Below are 17591 nucleotides of genomic sequence, written 5' to 3'. Positions count from 1 at the left end.
TTAGCAGCTGGATTTTATATGTAAGGATTTCCACAGAGAAGTGTAAGCATTGCTTTTAATTTTTTTATTTAAAATATAGATATAAGACGTTGTCTTGCACAACAGAAAATGACTGGTTGCACATAAGTTTATTAACAAACATAAATCTCGTAAATACAGGGTTCAGAATCCAAAACAAAGAGTGTATTTGTCATGAAGAATAAGTGATCGACATTAACTCCGCAGTTTGAGGTTGAAGCTTTAAATAAGAGTGACACAGCAGCGCTCATGGTGGAGATGCGACAGGAAGAGGAAGAGGAGGAAGAGGAGGAGGAGGAGATCTTTGGCGCTTCACTTCCCGAACAGCTCCATCATTCTTCTGTTGTTTTGCGCCTGCTGCGCCATTTGCTCCGCCTTGGACATCTCCATCATCTCCCTCAGCAGGTGGAAGGTCAGGTCCAGAGAGATCGGAGGGTCTTCGGACCTCCTTCCTCTCTCCATGGACTCCTCATCGTCTCCAAGGATCGCCCTGATGTTCCCAACTTTCCCCTGAAGGAGGCGCCGCGTCAGCTGCAGCGCTCTGTTCAGCCCGGAGGGGAGCATCATGGCTGGGAAAGAGTTAGAAGAGTCCCCGGTGTTCCCCAGCCGGATGAAATACTCCTCCCCGAGCCGCTCCACCACGGGTCCTGGCTGCTGCTGCTGGGCACCGCCAGGACTCTCAATGGCCCGACATTGGTAGCGCGGTAAGAAGGCAACTAGCAGAATCACGGTGGTGCCAAATGAATTGAGCTTCATGTCAGGATATCAACAGGAATCTGCGGAGGGAAACACACACGTTAGTATTTTAAATCAAAACTCTCGGATGAAATGTGCTGAGCAGTTTAATGTGTTTATTGTATTGTTGTAACTCTGGCACAACAATTTCCTTCGGGATAAATAAAGTCCTATCTTATCTTATCTTATCTTAGTTTACGCACGAAAAAAAACATTTATGTTGTGAATAACATCTCCTGAAATGTTGGATAGTTGCGTGTTAAAAGTGTTTGGCTCAGTAATGGACACATTTAAATATAAATCCATGCTGCAAATACAAGTTTGAGAATACAGAGCAGACACCAAGAGCGAATCCACTTGGAGCCTTACATGTACGCACCAAAAAGACACCGTGAGGCAACTATGGATTAAAGTGTTGCAACTATCTTAAAATGTGCAGAACAGATATATAGAGATGGAGTGCAATGTGGAAAATCTGCGCGTAAACTCAGATATGTTGCTCAATATTGGATACAGTAATGGCACGGTGTGGTAACGATGGATAAAGTGTTATTTTATCGTAACAGAAGTAAAACAAAGACGTGGAATATCCGCGCGTAAAGACAGATTTTGGTCTCAATATTGGACACAGTTTATTCCATGCTGCATTTACCAAGAATAAAAGTTAAACCCCGGCTAGAAAGGATGAAAATTTGACTTGATGCATGAAATAAAACGAAGACCACTTGGTTACAGAAACCTAAAATGTACCCAGGAAAAGACAGTGATGGCACGCTGTGGTGAGGATGGATAAAGTGTTATGTTATCGTAACAGAAGTTGTATAAAGACGTGGAACATCTGCGCGTAAAGACAGATCTGTCGGATACGGTTTATTCCATGCTGCAATTACCAAGAATAGAATCCACTTAGTGAAACCCTGGCTAGAAAACAAGGAAATGCGTCTGAAAGCATGACATAAACGATTGTCTGCGTACCTTAGTTTTTCTTGGGGTCCAGTAAGCCTCTTGGGTCGCAGGTGTTGGCGAGATGCCGCCCTCCTTCTCTTCTCTGCAGAAACAGCCTAAAGTTATAACGATCAGGAGCGGGACGTTTATATACCGAGGCTGAGGCTGCGCGCTCACACGTGAAGATGAGTCATATGGGAGCGTGCGTGAGCGTGTGCGCGCGTCTACCTCTGTCATAAAGATAACAAATGAGGGCCCAAAGGTGCCACACCTGATGCACCATCACAGCATGAGAGGGGGTCCCTGCATTTCAGGAAATACTCAAAAAAGGGAGTTATTTTCTGCCTCTCTCCTCTCCCTCACTGCCTCTCTGAGACACATCTAGTCCTCTTCTCTAACTCCCCTCACTGCCTCTCTGAGACACATCTAGTCCTCATCTCTAACTCCCCTCACTGCCTCTCTGAGACACATCTAGTCCTCATCTCTAACTCCCCTCACTGCCTCTCTGAGACACATCTAGTCCTCATCTCTAACTCCCCTCACTGCCTCTCTGAGACACATCTAGTCCTCTTCTCTAACTCCCCTCACTGCCTCTCTGAGACACATCTAGTCCTCTTCTCTAACTCCCCTCACTGCCTCTCTGAGACACATCTAGTCCTCTTCTCTAACTCCCCTCACTGCCTCTCTGAGACACATCTAGTCCTCTTCTCTAACTCCCCTCACTGCCTCTCTGAGACACATCTAGTCCTCTTCTCTAACTCCCCTCACTGCCTCTCTGAGACACATCTAGTCCTCTTCTCTAACTCCCCTCACTGCCTCTCTGAGACACATCTAGTCCTCTTCTCTAACTCCCCTCACTGCCTCTCTGAGACACATCTAGTCCTCTTCTCTAACTCCCCTCACTGCCTCTCTGAGACACATCTAGTCCTCTTCTCTAACTCCCCTCACTGCCTCTCTGAGACACATCTAGTCCTCTTCTCTAACTCCCCTCACTGCCTCTCTGAGACACATCTAGTCCTCATCTCTAACTCCCCTCACTGCCTCTCTGAGACACATCTAGTCCTCTTCTCTAACTCCCCTCACTGCCTCTCTGAGACACATCTAGTCCTCATCTCTAACTCCCCTCACTGCCTCTCTGAGACACATCTAGTCCTCTTCTCTAACTCCCCTCACTGCCTCTCTGAGACACATCTAGTCCTCTTCTCTAACTCCCCTCACTGCCTCTCTGAGACACATCTAGTCCTCTTCTCTAACTCCCCTCACTGCCTCTCTGAGACACATCTAGTCCTCATCTCTAACTCCCCTCACTGCCTCTCTGAGACACATCTAGTCCTCTTCTCTAACTCCCCTCACTGCCTCTCTGAGACACATCTAGTCCTCTTCTCTAACTCCCCTCACTGCCTCTCTGAGACACATCTAGTCCTCTTCTCTAACTCCCCTCACTGCCTCTCTGAGACACATCTAGTCCTCTTCTCTAACTCCCCTCACTGCCTCTCTGAGACACATCTAGTCCTCATCTCTAACTCCCCTCACTGCCTCTCTGAGACACATCTAGTCCTCATCTCTAACTCCCCTCACTGCCTCTCTGAGACACATCTAGTCCTCTTCTCTAACTCCCCTCACTGCCTCTCTGAGACACATCTAGTCCTCTTCTCTAACTCCCCTCACTGCCTCTCTGAGACACATCTAGTCCTCTTCTCTAACTCCCCTCACTGCCTCTGTTATTAGTTTATTACATTACTCCTAACTTCCTTTGGAATCTTTATTGTTTTATACATAATGCATGATGTGTTTTTGCCCTCTATGCCTCGGCTATTTCTTAAAATGAATCTGCTTCCACTGAAACGCACAGGATACCGGTTTATCTCCAAATATGTTCAAACATAAAAGGCATTTGCTTTGGGGTATAATGATGAAAACAAAAACACAAATTAAGATGTTTTTTACAGAAAAAAAGAGCAAATATACAGTTGTTTAAAAATATATAAATAAAATAAAAGATGTAAAAATAAGTGTTTGCAAAAAATATAAACATCTATATTTCTGTTGAAATTCTATTGTTTTAAATGTCAAGATAATTCTCTGTCATTCTTTGATAACCCCCCCCCCCCCCCCCCCCCCCTCTGTCTGCACTGTAAAGCTGCACACAGGCACACACTCCAGACCTGGCACACACTGACTGCTCTTCCTCTTCATAAGGAACTGTTAACGATGGATCCTTTCTGCAGCTTCCTGTCTGACCTGCGTTGCATTCAGGTGTCGTGCATCAGCGCTGATTCACTTCTGCTGCACGTAGACACACGTCACAGCTGGAGGGATGGAGAGCTGATTAATCCAGGCGTGAGACGCAGGAATCTTAAGTAGTCTGCTGACAAAGAGTTCGATTAGTTCAGATATTACGCAACACGGTGAAATGATACTGCTAGCTTTAGAGGAAGGGGTGAAAACGGAACATATGGAGGTCGTTTATAGTCACTTAGACGGTTATCATTTATTCGTAACGGAATAAAAACCCAGTCAAACAACTTATTAACTTAATGCTTCAAGTGTAAGTTGTGCAACTTTCAAATATAGGGATGAAAAATGTAGTTATTTTGGGATGCATGTGTTGCCGTTACACATTTGTATACGTTAGAAAATGGTTGCAAAAGGTCAGGAATCGATCAAACAACTTGATTTACTTCCCTGTTGTCTCTGTGCACGTGTGAGCTAATGTTCCAAAGTAAGTCGTGCAGATTTGAAATAGCACTAATGCAACAAGAGGAAGATTCCAGTTATTTTGAGATGCATATTTTGCCCTTTCACATTTTTACAAGTTAGAAAATGGTTGCTAAAGGTCAGGAATTGGTTGCCCAGTCTGAAGACATGTGCACACATTAAGACATACATAAAAGCACAACAATCATCACCACGTAACCGTCACTTCACTTTCCCTCCGGTATCACTGTGGACGTTTTGGTCCATATGGGTCATTCTTCAAGTTTCATTTTGCAATAACTTTTGTTGTGTTTGTGCAAATGAACTGATTTTTTGTGATAAGGCTATTTTCTCGATCTATTTTGCAATTCCAATTTACATTTTTCCAATCGGTCTTTAATTCCCTGTGTAACAAATCGACCACGCTTATTGACCATTTGAGACAAAAATGTCCACTGCAAAAGACTTTGATAAAAACATTATATTAAAATATTTTTTTCATCAATTATTTGGGTTCAATCTTAAAGCAACTTCAGCCCTAATCAAAAATACCAAATATTAAATTATTTTCAGGATTTTAACCCTTTAACTGCCAGTTTGAATACATGAATTCACGTTTTCTATGAAAAACATGAACAAAAAGGCAGTTATTTTCCATATAATAAATGTTGGCCCTGCCGGCCATCAGAATACATGTCTGCAACTCATATGATGTAGGTGTGTTGATATGGATGTGGAAGAGTGGTATCAGCTGAGAAATGTGTGTGTGTGTGTGTGTGTGTGTGTGTGTGTGTGTGTGTGTGTGTGTGTGTGTGTGTGTGTGTGTGTGTGTGTGTGTGTGTGTGTGTGTGTGTGTGTGTGTGTGTGTGTGTGTGTGTGTGTGTGTGTGTGTGTGTGTGTGTGTGTGTGTGTGTGTGTGTGTGTGTGTGTGTGTGTGTGTGTGTGACCCAGCTTGACCTCCATGTTTTGAATTGTTTGGAACTTCAAAGTCCTTTGATAATGTCTCTTTAGCGAACAGACATACATACACTCCTTCAAGTAAATAAAAACACCTGCTGCAAAGCCAAAGCTTCAAATATGTGTAGTTTGGCTGGATGGTCATTTTATTCCTGTGATACGCAACAAGCAGTAAGACGAAGAGGAGCTCCTCTGAGGGGCAAGAGGTCTCATGCAGCCCGTAACTTCAGCTGCAGGAGTCAGGACTCATCCTCTGAAACAGAAACTCCCTGAGAAGGAGAATCTGGTGTGGATCTGAACTGTGCTTGAGACGAGTCCGCACAAAGATAAAACACTTTTTTGCTCTTCTAGGTAGTCACACATCCTGTCATGGACACAGCTAAAGTAAATGATGTCCCTTAAAGTTCTGGCACAATATATTGATTGTTTCTCCCAGGTGACATGGTGGAGGATGTGTTCTTCTTCCTCTGGTTGAACCCTCTCCTCAGACGGGGGGAACGAGGGGATCTGTGCAGACCAGCAGATGTGTATCACCCCCCCAGGAAGCTTTGGACTGCTGTGGTTTGTCGATACTTCCACCAGTGCTGGGAGTCCTGCAGACGAGGAGCAGAGGTCGGTGACAGAGAGGAGCAGTGGCCCCCCCGCTCAGCAGGAACCTGCTCAACGAACCTGGAGCTCAAACTAGCAGGTGGGGCTGCAGATCATGTACTTATTTATTTATACAACAAGCAGAATTATTATCCACTGTACAATATGACATTTAATTGTATGTTTATAGTTCACTTATTGCTATATTTACTTGCCCATTGGTCACTTGCGCCAGTCTTTTTTTATTTTAAATGTATTCTGCTATTTCAAAAATTAAGACAGTTTATACATCCCAAAAACAAACACAATTAGTAAATATATTTATTTTATATTACTATTTGTATTGTTTCATTTCTTAAATATATTAATGTTGGATTGTTGGAGGACCCTGGATTTATTGCCAAACTACAGAAGTTTGTGTATAGAAAGTAAATATCTGCCAATATGTATTTCTCAGAATCTTAAATACTCAATTGTTATCTCAATAACATCTTCGTCTTCGAAGTGTCTAAGGTACAGGGGTGGGAAGTACTGGAGTACAAATACTTTGTTACTGTAATTAAGTACATGTTTCTGGTATCAGTACTTTACTCCACTATTTATTTTTCTGACCACTTTTTACTTTGACTTCTTACATGTTGAACACAAATACCTGTACTTTCTACTTCTTACATGTTGAACACAAATACCTGTACTTTCTACTTCTTACATGTTGAACTCAAATACCTGTACTTTCTACTTCTTACATGTTGAACTCAAATACCTGTACTTTCTACTTCTTACATGTTGAACTCAAATACCTGTACTTTCTACTTCTTACATGTTGAACACAAATACCTGTACTTTCTACTTCTTACATGTTGAACACAAATACCTGTACTTTCTACTTCTCTCATGTTGAACTCAAATACCTGTACTTTCTACTTCTTACATGTTGAACCCAAATACCTGTACTTTCTACTTCTTACATGTTGAACTCAAATACCTGTACTTTCTACTTCTTACATGTTGAACTCAAATACCTGTACTTTCTACTTCTTACATGTTGAACACAAATACCTGTACTTTCTACTTCTTACATGTTGAACACAAATACCTGTACTTTCTACTTCTTACATGTTGAACTCAAATACCTGTACTTTCTACTTCTTACATGTTGAACACAAATACCTGTACTTTCTACTTCTCACATGTTGAACTCAAATACCTGTACTTTCTACTTCTTACATGTTGAACACAAATACCTGTACTTTCTACTTCTCACATGTTGAACACAAATACCTGTACTTTCTACTTCTTACATGTTGAACACAAATACCTGTACTTTCTACTTCTTACATGTTGAACCCAAATACCTGTACTTTCTACTTCTTACATGTTGAACTCAAATACCTGTACTTTCTACTTCTTACATGTTGAACTCAAATACCTGTACTTTCTACTTCTTACATGTTGAACACAAATACCTGTACTTTCTACTTCTTACATGTTGAACACAAATACCTGTACTTTCTACTTCTCTCATGTTGAACTCAAATACCTGTACTTTCTACTTCTTACATGTTGAACCCAAATACCTGTACTTTCTACTTCTCTCATGTTGAACTCAAATACCTGTACTTTCTACTTCTTACATGTTGAACTCAAATACCTGTACTTTCTACTTCTTACATGTTGAACTCAAATACCTGTACTTTCTACTTCTTACATGTTGAACACAAATACCTGTACTTTCTACTTCTTACATGTTGAACACAAATACCTGTACTTTCTACTTCTCACATGTTGAACTCAAATACCTGTACTTTCTACTTCTTACATGTTGAACACAAATACCTGTACTTTCTACTTCTTACATGTTGAACTCAAATACCTGTACTTTCTACTTCTTACATGTTGAACTCAAATACCTGTACTTTCTACTTCTTACATGTTGAACTCAAATACCTGTACTTTCTACTTCTTACATGTTGAACACAAATACCTGTACTTTCTACTTCTTACATGTTGAACTCAAATACCTGTACTTTCTACTTCTTACATGTTGAACACAAATACCTGTACTTTCTACTTCTCACATGTTGAACTCAAATACCTGTACTTTCTACTTCTCACATGTTGAACTCAAATACCTGTACTTTCTACTTCTTACATGTTGAACTCAAATACCTGTACTTTCTACTTCTCACATGTTGAACTCAAATACCTGTACTTTCTACTTCTCACATGTTGAACTCAAATACCTGTACTTTCTACTTCTTACATGTTGAACTCAAATACCTGTACTTTCTACTTCTCACATGTTGAACTCAAATACCTGTACTTTCTACTTCTTACATGTTGAACTCAAATACCTGTACTTTCTACTTCTCACATGTTGAACTCAAATACCTGTACTTTCTACTTCTTACATGTTGAACTCAAATACCTGTACTTTCTACTTCTCACATGTTGAACTCAAATACCTGTACTTTCTACTTCTTACATGTTGAACTCAAATACCTGTACTTTCTACTTCTCACATGTTGAACACAAATACCTGTACTTTCTACTTCTCACATGTTGAACTCAAATACCTGTACTTTCTACTTCTTACATGTTGAACACAAATACCTGTACTTTCTACTTCTTACATGTTGAACTCAAATACCTGTACTTTCTACTTCTTAGATGTTAGAGAGAGGCAGTCAATTATCTCAACGGCACGCCAATAAGTAACCTCAAGGCCCTGGTTAAAGGAGTTATTACCCGAGTGGGTGGAGGACTTTTTCGGTAGCTTTGAGGTCAAACCTGTTTCCCGGCCTGCTAGCCGCTGGCATGCTAGCCCCCTGCCAGCCACAGTTCCCAACAAGGCTCTTTTCAAGGACCCCTTCGCTGGGTCTCGTCTGGCCTTTGGAGGACCTCTGAGCCTCCACAGGGCTTCAAGACAGCATGGAAGGAAACGCAAGGTCAGGATTCCAGCCCCGGCAGCCGTGGTTCAGGCTCCGGTCCTAGCCCCAGCAGCCATGGTTCAGGCTCCGGTCCTAGCCCCAGCAGCCATGGTTCCGGCTCCGGTCCTAGCCCCAGCAGCCATGGTTCAGGCTCCGGTCCTAGCCCCAGCAGCCATGGTTCCGGCTCCGGTCCTAGCCCCAGCAGCCATGGTTCCGGCTCCGGTACCGGCCCCAGCAGCCATGGTTCCGGCTCCGGTACCGGCCCCAGCAGCCATGGTCCCAGCCCCAGAAGCCATGGTTCCGGCCCTGGTTCCGGCCCCAGCAGCCATGGTCCCTCCTATAGTCCCTTCTCTAGTCCCTTCTCTAGTCCCTACTCAATTCCCTTCTCAAGTCCCTTCTCAAGTCTCTCCTCTAGTCACTTCCCTAGTCCCTTCTCTAGTCCCTTCTCTAGTCCCTTCTCAAGTCCCCTCTCTAGTCGCTCCTCTAGTCCCTTCCCTAGTCCCTACTCTAGTCCCTTCTCAAGTCCTTTCTCAAGTCCCCTCTCTAGTCGCTCCTCTAGTCCCTTCCCTAGTCCCTTCTCTAGTCCCTTCTCAAGTCCTTTCTCAAGTCCCCTCTCTAGTCGCTCCTCTAGTCCCTTCCCTAGTCCCTACTCTAGTCCCTTCTCAAGTCCTTTCTCAAATCCCCTCTCTAGTCGCTCCTCTAGTCACTTCCCTAGTCCCTTCTCTAGTCCCTTCTCTAGTCCCTTCTCAAGTCCCCTCTCTAGTCGCTCCTCTAGTCCCTTCCCTAGTCCCTACTCTAGTCCCTTCTCTAGTCCCTTCTCAAGTCCCCTCTCTAGTCGCTCCCTCTAGTCCCTTCCCTAGTCCCTACTCTAGTCCCTTCTCAAGTCCTTTCTCAAGTCCCTCCTCTATTCACTTCCCTAGTCCCTTCTCTAGTCCCCTCTCGAGTCATCTCTCGAGTTTCCTCTCGAGTCACCTCTCAAGTCTCCTCTCGAGTTCCCTCTCAAGTCCCCTTTCGAGTCAACTCTCGAGTCCCCTCTCAAGTCCCTTCTCTAATCCCCTCTCTAGTTCCTTCTCTAGTCCCTTCTCAAGTCCTTACTCAAGTCCCTTTCCAAGTCCCTTTCCAAGTCCCTTCTCTAGTCCCTTCTCTAGTCCCCTCTCAAGTCCCCTCTCAAGTCCGTTCTCAAATCCCTTCTCATTTCCCTTCTTTAGTCCCTTCTCAAGTCCTTACTCAAGTCCCTTTCCAAGTCCCTTCTCTAGTCCCTTCTCTAGTCCCCTCTCAAGTCCCCTCTCAAGTCCGTTCTCAAATCCCTTCTCATTTCCCTTCTCTAGTCCCTTCTCAAGTCCCAACTAATGTCCCAACTCCATGCTTGGTTCCGTTGGGGGTTCTGCTGAGGGTCCTGCCAACTCCATGTCCTGTGCCGTTGGGGGTCCAGCCGACACCTGTTTCGCTGGGGGTCCTGCCAACACCATGTCTTATCCCTTTGGGGGTCCTGCCGACTACTATCATACCGGGGGTCCAGCCAACCCCATGTCCTGTCTCGTTGGGGGTCCCACCGACTACTGTTCTGCCGGGGGTCCTGCCAACCCCATGTCCTGATCCGTTGGGGATTCCGCTGGCGGTCCTGCCAACTCGGTGTCCTGTTCCATTGGGGGTCCCGCTGACTACTTTTCTGCTGGGGGTCCTGCCAGATCCATGTTCTGTTCCGTTGGGGGTCCCCTGACAACTCCGTCGCCCGACCTGTTGGGGATCCCGCCGACACCTGTTCCGTCGGAGGTCCAGCCAGCTCTGAATCCTGTTCAGTCAGAGGTCCAGCTGCCATCAGATCCTGACCCACCGGGGGTCCCGCCTACGCTTTGTCCAGTTCTTTTAGGGGTCCCGTTGACGTCTGGGTTCCAGTCGACACCAGCCCTTGCTCAGTCCGGGGTTCCACTGACACCATCCCATGTTCTGTCCAGGTTCCCGTCTGTGCCTGTCCCGTCGGGGGTTCCGTCTGCACCTGTCCCGACGGCTCCGTTTCCTGTCCGTCCGACACCGGTTCCTGTACCACGGGGGTTCCGCCATCTCCAGCTCCCTGTGCTCCCGATCCCTGTGCTCCTGCTTCCACACCGTCTCCCTGCCCCTCCTCTGGAGCTGTCCCGTCGCCGCCTTCTTGCCCGTCCTTGTGCCCAGCCCCCCGAATTCCCCAGCCGCGGCCTTCGCCCTCGAGCCCGGCCCCCTGAGGTCCGCGGACTTCGCCCTCAAGCCCGGCCCCCTGACTTCCCCAGCCGATGCCCTCGCCCTCGAGCCCGGCCCCCTGACTTTCCCAGCCGATGCCCTCGCCCTCGAGCCCGGCCCCCTGACTTTCCCAGCCGCTGCCTTCGCCCTCTGGAGTCAGACCTCTTCACAGGTCTGACTCCCATTCATCGGCTCTAGACTAGTGACCATGACGTTTTCGTGAAAGTTTTCGAAGAGCTATTGAACATGGCTGATCACAATGTTTTTGTTAAACTGCCGGAGTTTTGGGAGCATCCTGCTGCGGCGTGGTTCGCACACGTGGAGGCGCACTTCGCCTGCCGACAAGTCCGTGACGGGGACTTGAAATATTTCCACGTAGTAGCAGCGCTGGGAAGCTCCACGTCATCCAGGTTGGTGGGATTTATCACAGACCCCCCATGCCATGGCAAATATGAGGCGATTAAGGCCCTTCTCCTTAAGACATTTAGCTTATCTGCTAAGGAGAGGGCCCACCGGATTCTTGACATTCAAGGCCTAGGAGACAGCAAGCCATCTCAGCTCATGGAGAAAATGCTGAATCTGCTAGGGGGGGAAGATCCCCGGATTTTGTTTATGGAGACATTCCTGCTTCACTTGCCTTCCCGGGCTCAGACTTCATGGATTCGGTGCTGCGGGACTTGCCGTTTGTGTTCGTCTACCTGGACGACATATTCGTCGCCAGCGCTTCGGTTCGTTTTGCGGGGCTAAAAAAGGACTTGAGGACTTGGGCTGGTGAGTGCGTGGCTTGTCAGCGTGCTAAGGTGCACCGCCACGCGAAATCCCCTTTGGAACGTTTCCTGGTGCCGGAGAGGAGGTTTGATCACGTAAACATCGACCTAGTGGGTCCATTGCCCTCCTCTCAGAGTTTTTCTTACCTCCTCACCATGGTGGACAGGACGACCCGCTGGCCGGAGGCGGTTCCTCTCATGTCGACGTCGGCGGCTGACATAGCCCGGGCTTTTATGTCGGTTTCCTCAGACCGGGGTTCGCAGTCCAGTTCAGAGCTCTGGAACGCCGTGGCGTGCGGTTTGGGGGTTAAGCTTCACAGGACAACCGCTTACCACCCTCAAGCTAACGGCCTCTGTGAACGTTTCCATCGCTCCATGAAGGCAGCACTCAGAGCCGGCCTGAAGGACGGCAATTGGGTCGACAAGCTGCCTTGGGTAATGCTGGGCCTGCGGACCACGCCTAAGGAAGATCTGCAGTGTTCCACGGCGAGAAGGTCTACGATCAGCCGCTGAGGGTTCCAGGGGATTTCCTCCCTGACGCGTCGGCTCCCAGGTCGGCGTCGCGCAACGGGTTTGCCTGCAGGACGCCGCTGAGACTTTTGCTCCAATTCCCACTTCTCAACATGGTACTCAGGTGTCCCGGGTTCCCGCGGATAGCACATCTTCATCCGGCACGATGCGCACAGGGGTCCCCTACAGCCTCCTTACGATGGACCTTTCCGGGTTTTGGAACACGGGGACAATCACTTTGTGGTCGACCCGGGTGGTAAGGCCGAGCACGTCTCGGTGGACCGGTTGAAGGCGGCCCACTTGGATTTGGGCCAGCCGGTGGTGCTGGCACGACCCCCGCGACGGGGGCGCCCCCCCGGCCTTGATCCCTGTCACTGAATTGAGACCCGTTGTTCCGGTCTTGCCTCTTCCGGAGGCCACCCATGCCTTAGTCGTTTTTCCAGCTCCCGTGCTCAGGAGTCGTGGGGGTCGACCTGTCTTTCCTCCACGCCACGCTGATTTTGTTTATGGGTGAATTCTGGGGGGGCTTGTGTGGTGACACGTTATGGGACATAATTCACCGTTGGGATTATTGTGTTGCAACACGGACCCGTGTGGAGTTCCATACTGAACACACCGCCTCTGACTCCCATTCATCGGCTCTACAGCAGCTCATTTACAGCCTCCTCTATAAGACAGGAAGTGAAACTCTGCTGTCCAATTACCCAGGAGGAATTAGAAAGGCAAATGATCAATTAAGAGCGAGTGTTTCCACGGAGGCTGAGACCTGCTTCTGAAGAGCTCTGAGATGTATTTCCACTCTTCAGACCTGCAGTCGACACAAAGGTCGTATTAACATTAAAGTTTTAGCTAACGAAGGCATGACGTTGGAGGGTTTCTCGTGATGTGTTCAGGGACAGTGATTTGGAGGCGAGGTGACACATGTTGACCAGCAGCTCTCACTCTCTCCTCCACGCTGGGTTATATTTGTGTCAGAGAGCATGTGTTTCTCCTGATGAGAGCTGACACCGGCCCCGAGCAGAGAGGAGGGGGAACACTTTCACACCGAGGGAAAAGAGAGGAAGAACGTACTTTAACGGTCAGATGAAGTCTGAAAGGCTCCTTGCATCACAGCAGCTCTGTGGAACATCAACAGACAAACATCAAGACACACGAGAAACAAACAACAAACATGTAACATCACAGCAGGATCAGTGAGAGATGCTCAAAGAGCCTTCAGCGTGCATCTGGTCTGTAGCTCTGTGTTCACTGAGGACTGACTGGAGCACAAAGGATGCTTCAGGCTGACTTTATTCAATCTCCATCAGATGCTAGCAGCTCAGCTTCTCTGTCAGAGCATGCTTTGGGTCCCAGAGGATGCTGTTGAGCCTCTCAGGTCAGTATGGTCTGCTGAGTTCTAAAAATACTTTAGATTTACACATTTCCCCATCTCCTTTTTATTTTACACAAGTGTATGTGCTCGTTCACTTCACCCTCAGTGTGCCCGAGTAATCTGATTACAGTTACTTTCGTAAACCTGAAGTGAATACATTTTAGAATACTTATTGGAATTATTGGTGGAAAAGTTTCCTCACAAAATGTAATATTCATTACCGGCAGAACTGTGTGCACACAGCGCGGCAGCGTGTCTGAGCGAGAGAGAGATGCAGCGTGTCTGTGAGGCCCCGCCCCCGCACGCAGATGAGAGAGAGAGAGATCTCTTTTTAAATATATTGAAAGTTAGAAACGGAGATGGTTAGATAAAGTGTGCAAGATAACGTTTATGTAGCATTTATTTATTGTTGAAATGATGACATTTCATAACGGGATCAAATCAAAGTGAATGCCCTGCTGCTGCTGAATGCATGGGGCAAGTGACTGGAAACAGTTTTAAAAGTTATTACATCGTTTCAGATAATAATAATAATGATAATTCATTCTATTTAGGGACGCCTTTCAAAGCACCCAAGGACACATTACAATTCATAACATATTCCAAGGAAAGGTTTTAAGACAGTACAAAGAATGCAGTCCGATGTGTTTGATGTGGGGTGCAGATGAGAGGGAGCTGTCCAGAATGACACCAAGATGTTGTGTTTGAGTTCTTGATGAGCCATTAAAACAGTAAAATAAGTGTCTCCTGTTCACCAACACATACCCATCTGTTATGGAAAAATAAAGTATTTCAAATGTATTCTAAAAGTAATCTGAATTCGTTTTAAGACACGTAACTGTATTCTGATTACTTTCAGAGCATGTATTCAGTATTCAGTAACTGATTACATTTACAAAGTGACCCTCCCAACCCTGCCTAGAAGTGATCCTTCGTTAGCGTGAAGAGTCTGCTAACACCCCAGAGAACATCAACGTGTCTTTCTGACGTCTTTCTACGAGGGGAAAACCTTTTAAATCCTCAAGATCCTCACACAGCAGCTACAGTTTGAGAAAAGGTTACAAAAAAAGGTTAAAAGCTGCTTTTGTTCAGGACTCGTTAAAGTTTAGGATGGAGGGACGAATCATAACGCTGGATTTTATTTAGTTTTTTACAGTAAATTGGTTTTGAAAGGACACGAGGAGCAGGACAACATGCTCAGTGAGAGGTCAGCAGCTGGAGCTGGTGTTTGGACTCAGGTGCACAAAATGTGAGCTGGAGACCAGGGGACACTAAAGAGTGACGCACACAGCTGGAGACCAGGGGACACTAAAGAGTGACGCACCCAGCTGGAGACCAGGGGACACTAAAGAGTGACGCACACAGCTGGAGACCAGGGGACACTAAAGAGTGACGCACCCAGCTGGAGACCAGGGGACACTAAAGAGTGACGCACACAGCTGGAGACCAGGGGACACTAAAGAGGGACGCACACAGCTGGAGACCAGGGGACACTAAAGAGTGACGCACACAGCTGGAGACCAGGGGGCACTAAAGAGTGACGCACACAGCTGGAGACCAGGGGACACTAAAGAGTGACGCACACAGCTGGAGACCAGGGGACACTAAAGAGTGACACACACAGGTAGAGACTAGGGGACACTAAAGAGTGACGCACACAGCTGGAGACCAGGGGACACTAAAGAGTGACGCACACAGCTGGAGACCAGGGGACACTAAAGAGTGACGCACACAGCTGGAGACCAGGGGACACTAAACAGTGATGCACACAGCTGGGAGACCAGGGGACACTAATGAGTGACACACACAGCTGGAGACCATGGGACACTAATGAGTGACGCACACAGCTGGGGACCAGGGGACACTAGGAAGACCTTGGAGACGTTCAGGATTAATAAGAGGATGTTTTTCTTCGTCTCAATAGGAAGGGACCGAGGAAGTACTCTCACTGCTCAGAGACGATGGAAGGTTGCATCTGTTGATCACCATGTCTCTATCTCCATGTCTCCATGTCTCTATCTCCATGTCTCCATGTCTCTATCACCATGTCTCCATGTCTCCATGTCTCCATGTCTCTATGTCTCCATGTCTCCATGTCTCTATCACCATGTCTCCATGTCTCCATGTCTCCATGTCTCCATGTCTCCATGTCTCCATGTCTCTATCTCCATGTCTCCATGTCTCCATGTCTCTATCACCATGTCTCCATGTCTCTATCACCATGTCTCCATGTCTCTATGTCTCCATGTCTCCATGTCTCTATCACCATGTCTCTATGTCTCCATGTCTCCATGTCTCTATCACCATGTCTCTATCTCCATGTCTCCATGTCTCCATGTCTCCATGTCTCCATGTCTCTATCACCATGTCTCCATGTCTCTATCACCATGTCTCTATCACCATGTCTCCATGTCTCTATCACCATGTCTCCATGTCTCCATCACCATGTCTCTATCACAATGTCTCCATGTCTCCATGTCTCCATGTCTCTATGTCTCCATGTCTCCATGTCTCCATGTCTCTATCACCATGTCTCTATGTCTCCATGTCGCCATGTCTCCATGTCTCTATCACCATGTCTCTATGTCTCTATCACCATGTCTCTATCACCATGTCTCTATGTCTCCATGTCTCTATCACCATGTCTCCATGTCTCTATCACCATGTCTCCATGTCTCTATCACCATGTCTCCATGTCTCTATCATCATGTCTCCATGTCTCCATGTCTCTATCACCATGTCTCCATGTCTCCATCCCCATGTCTCCATGTCTCCATGTCTCCATGTGTCTATCATTATGTCTCCATGTCTCCATGTCTCTATCACCATGTCTCCATGTCTCCATCCCCTTGTCTCCATGTCTCCATGTCTCCATGTGTCTATCATCATGTCTCCATGTCTCCATGTCTCCATCCCCATGTCTCCATGTGTCTATCATCATGTCTCCATGTCTCCATGTCTCTATCACCATGTCTCCATGTCTCCATCCCCATGTCTCCATGTCTCCATGTCTCCATGTGTCTATCATCATGTCTCCATGTCTCCATGTCTCCATCCCCATGTCTCCATGTGTCTATCATCATGTCTCCATGTCTCCATGTCTCTATCACCATGTCTCCATGTCTCCATCCCCATGTCTCCAGGTCTCCATGTCTCCATGTCTCCATCCCCATGTCTCCATGTGTCTATCATCATGTCTCCATGTCTCCATGTCTCTATCACCATGTCTCCATGTCTCCATCCCCATGTCTCTATGTCTCCATGTCTCCATGTCTCCATCCCCATGTCTCCATGTGTCTATCATCATGTCTCCATGTCTCCATGTCTCTATCACCATGTCTCCATGTCTCCATCCCCATGTCTCCATGTCTCCATGTCTCTATCATCATGTCTCCATGTCTCTATCACCATGTCTCCATGTCTCCATGTCTCCATCTCCATGTCTCCATGTCTCCATGTCTCCATGTCTCCATCCCCATGTCTCCATGTCTCCATGTCTCCATCCCCATGTCTCCATGTCTCCATGTCTCCATGTCTAAAGATGTCCTGCTTCTGTGCATGCTGTCTGAGTAACTGGTGGTATTAAGGGACGCTTTAAGAGAGGGATTCGTGTGGAGGACTTATCTGCAGAAAGGAGTCCACGTGTCCAAAGCCTTCCTTCTGAGACTGCCACCTTTCTGTAACACGCCTTGACGATCATGGGCTTTAAGGATCCTTCAAAGCACATTTAATGCAGTGACCGTCTCACGTCTCAGGTTGAGTAACTCTGTCAAAACACCGGGCTGTATTTCTGTAATAAGTCTGATCAGCTGCAGGAGAACTCCAGGCTGACAGCAGAGGGAGGGACGGAGTGTGGAT

At 46.7% G+C, this 17591-nt stretch overlaps 1 protein-coding gene across 1 annotated transcript; it reads right to left on the bottom strand.

Annotated features, from left to right (window-relative positions):
• Window positions 1–36: 36 nt before the first annotated feature.
• LOC307026366 (corticoliberin-like) lies at window positions 37–4630 on the bottom strand. The gene is made up of 3 exons (XM_079661708.1): window positions 3864–4630; window positions 1729–1801; window positions 37–794 (listed from the first exon to the last, which is right to left on the bottom strand). The coding sequence occupies exon 3, from the start codon at window positions 772–774 to the stop codon at window positions 331–333; it is 444 nt and encodes a 147-aa protein (XP_079517834.1). The 5' UTR covers window positions 775–794; window positions 1729–1801; window positions 3864–4630; the 3' UTR covers window positions 37–330.
• Window positions 4631–17591: the final 12961 nt, after the last annotated feature.

This window comes from Notothenia rossii (genome assembly GCF_949606895.1).
Source record: "Notothenia rossii genome assembly, chromosome: 12".
NCBI classification, from domain to species: Eukaryota; Metazoa; Chordata; class Actinopteri; order Perciformes; family Nototheniidae; genus Notothenia; species Notothenia rossii.
This window is presented reverse-complemented; position numbering and strand designations above follow the sequence as displayed.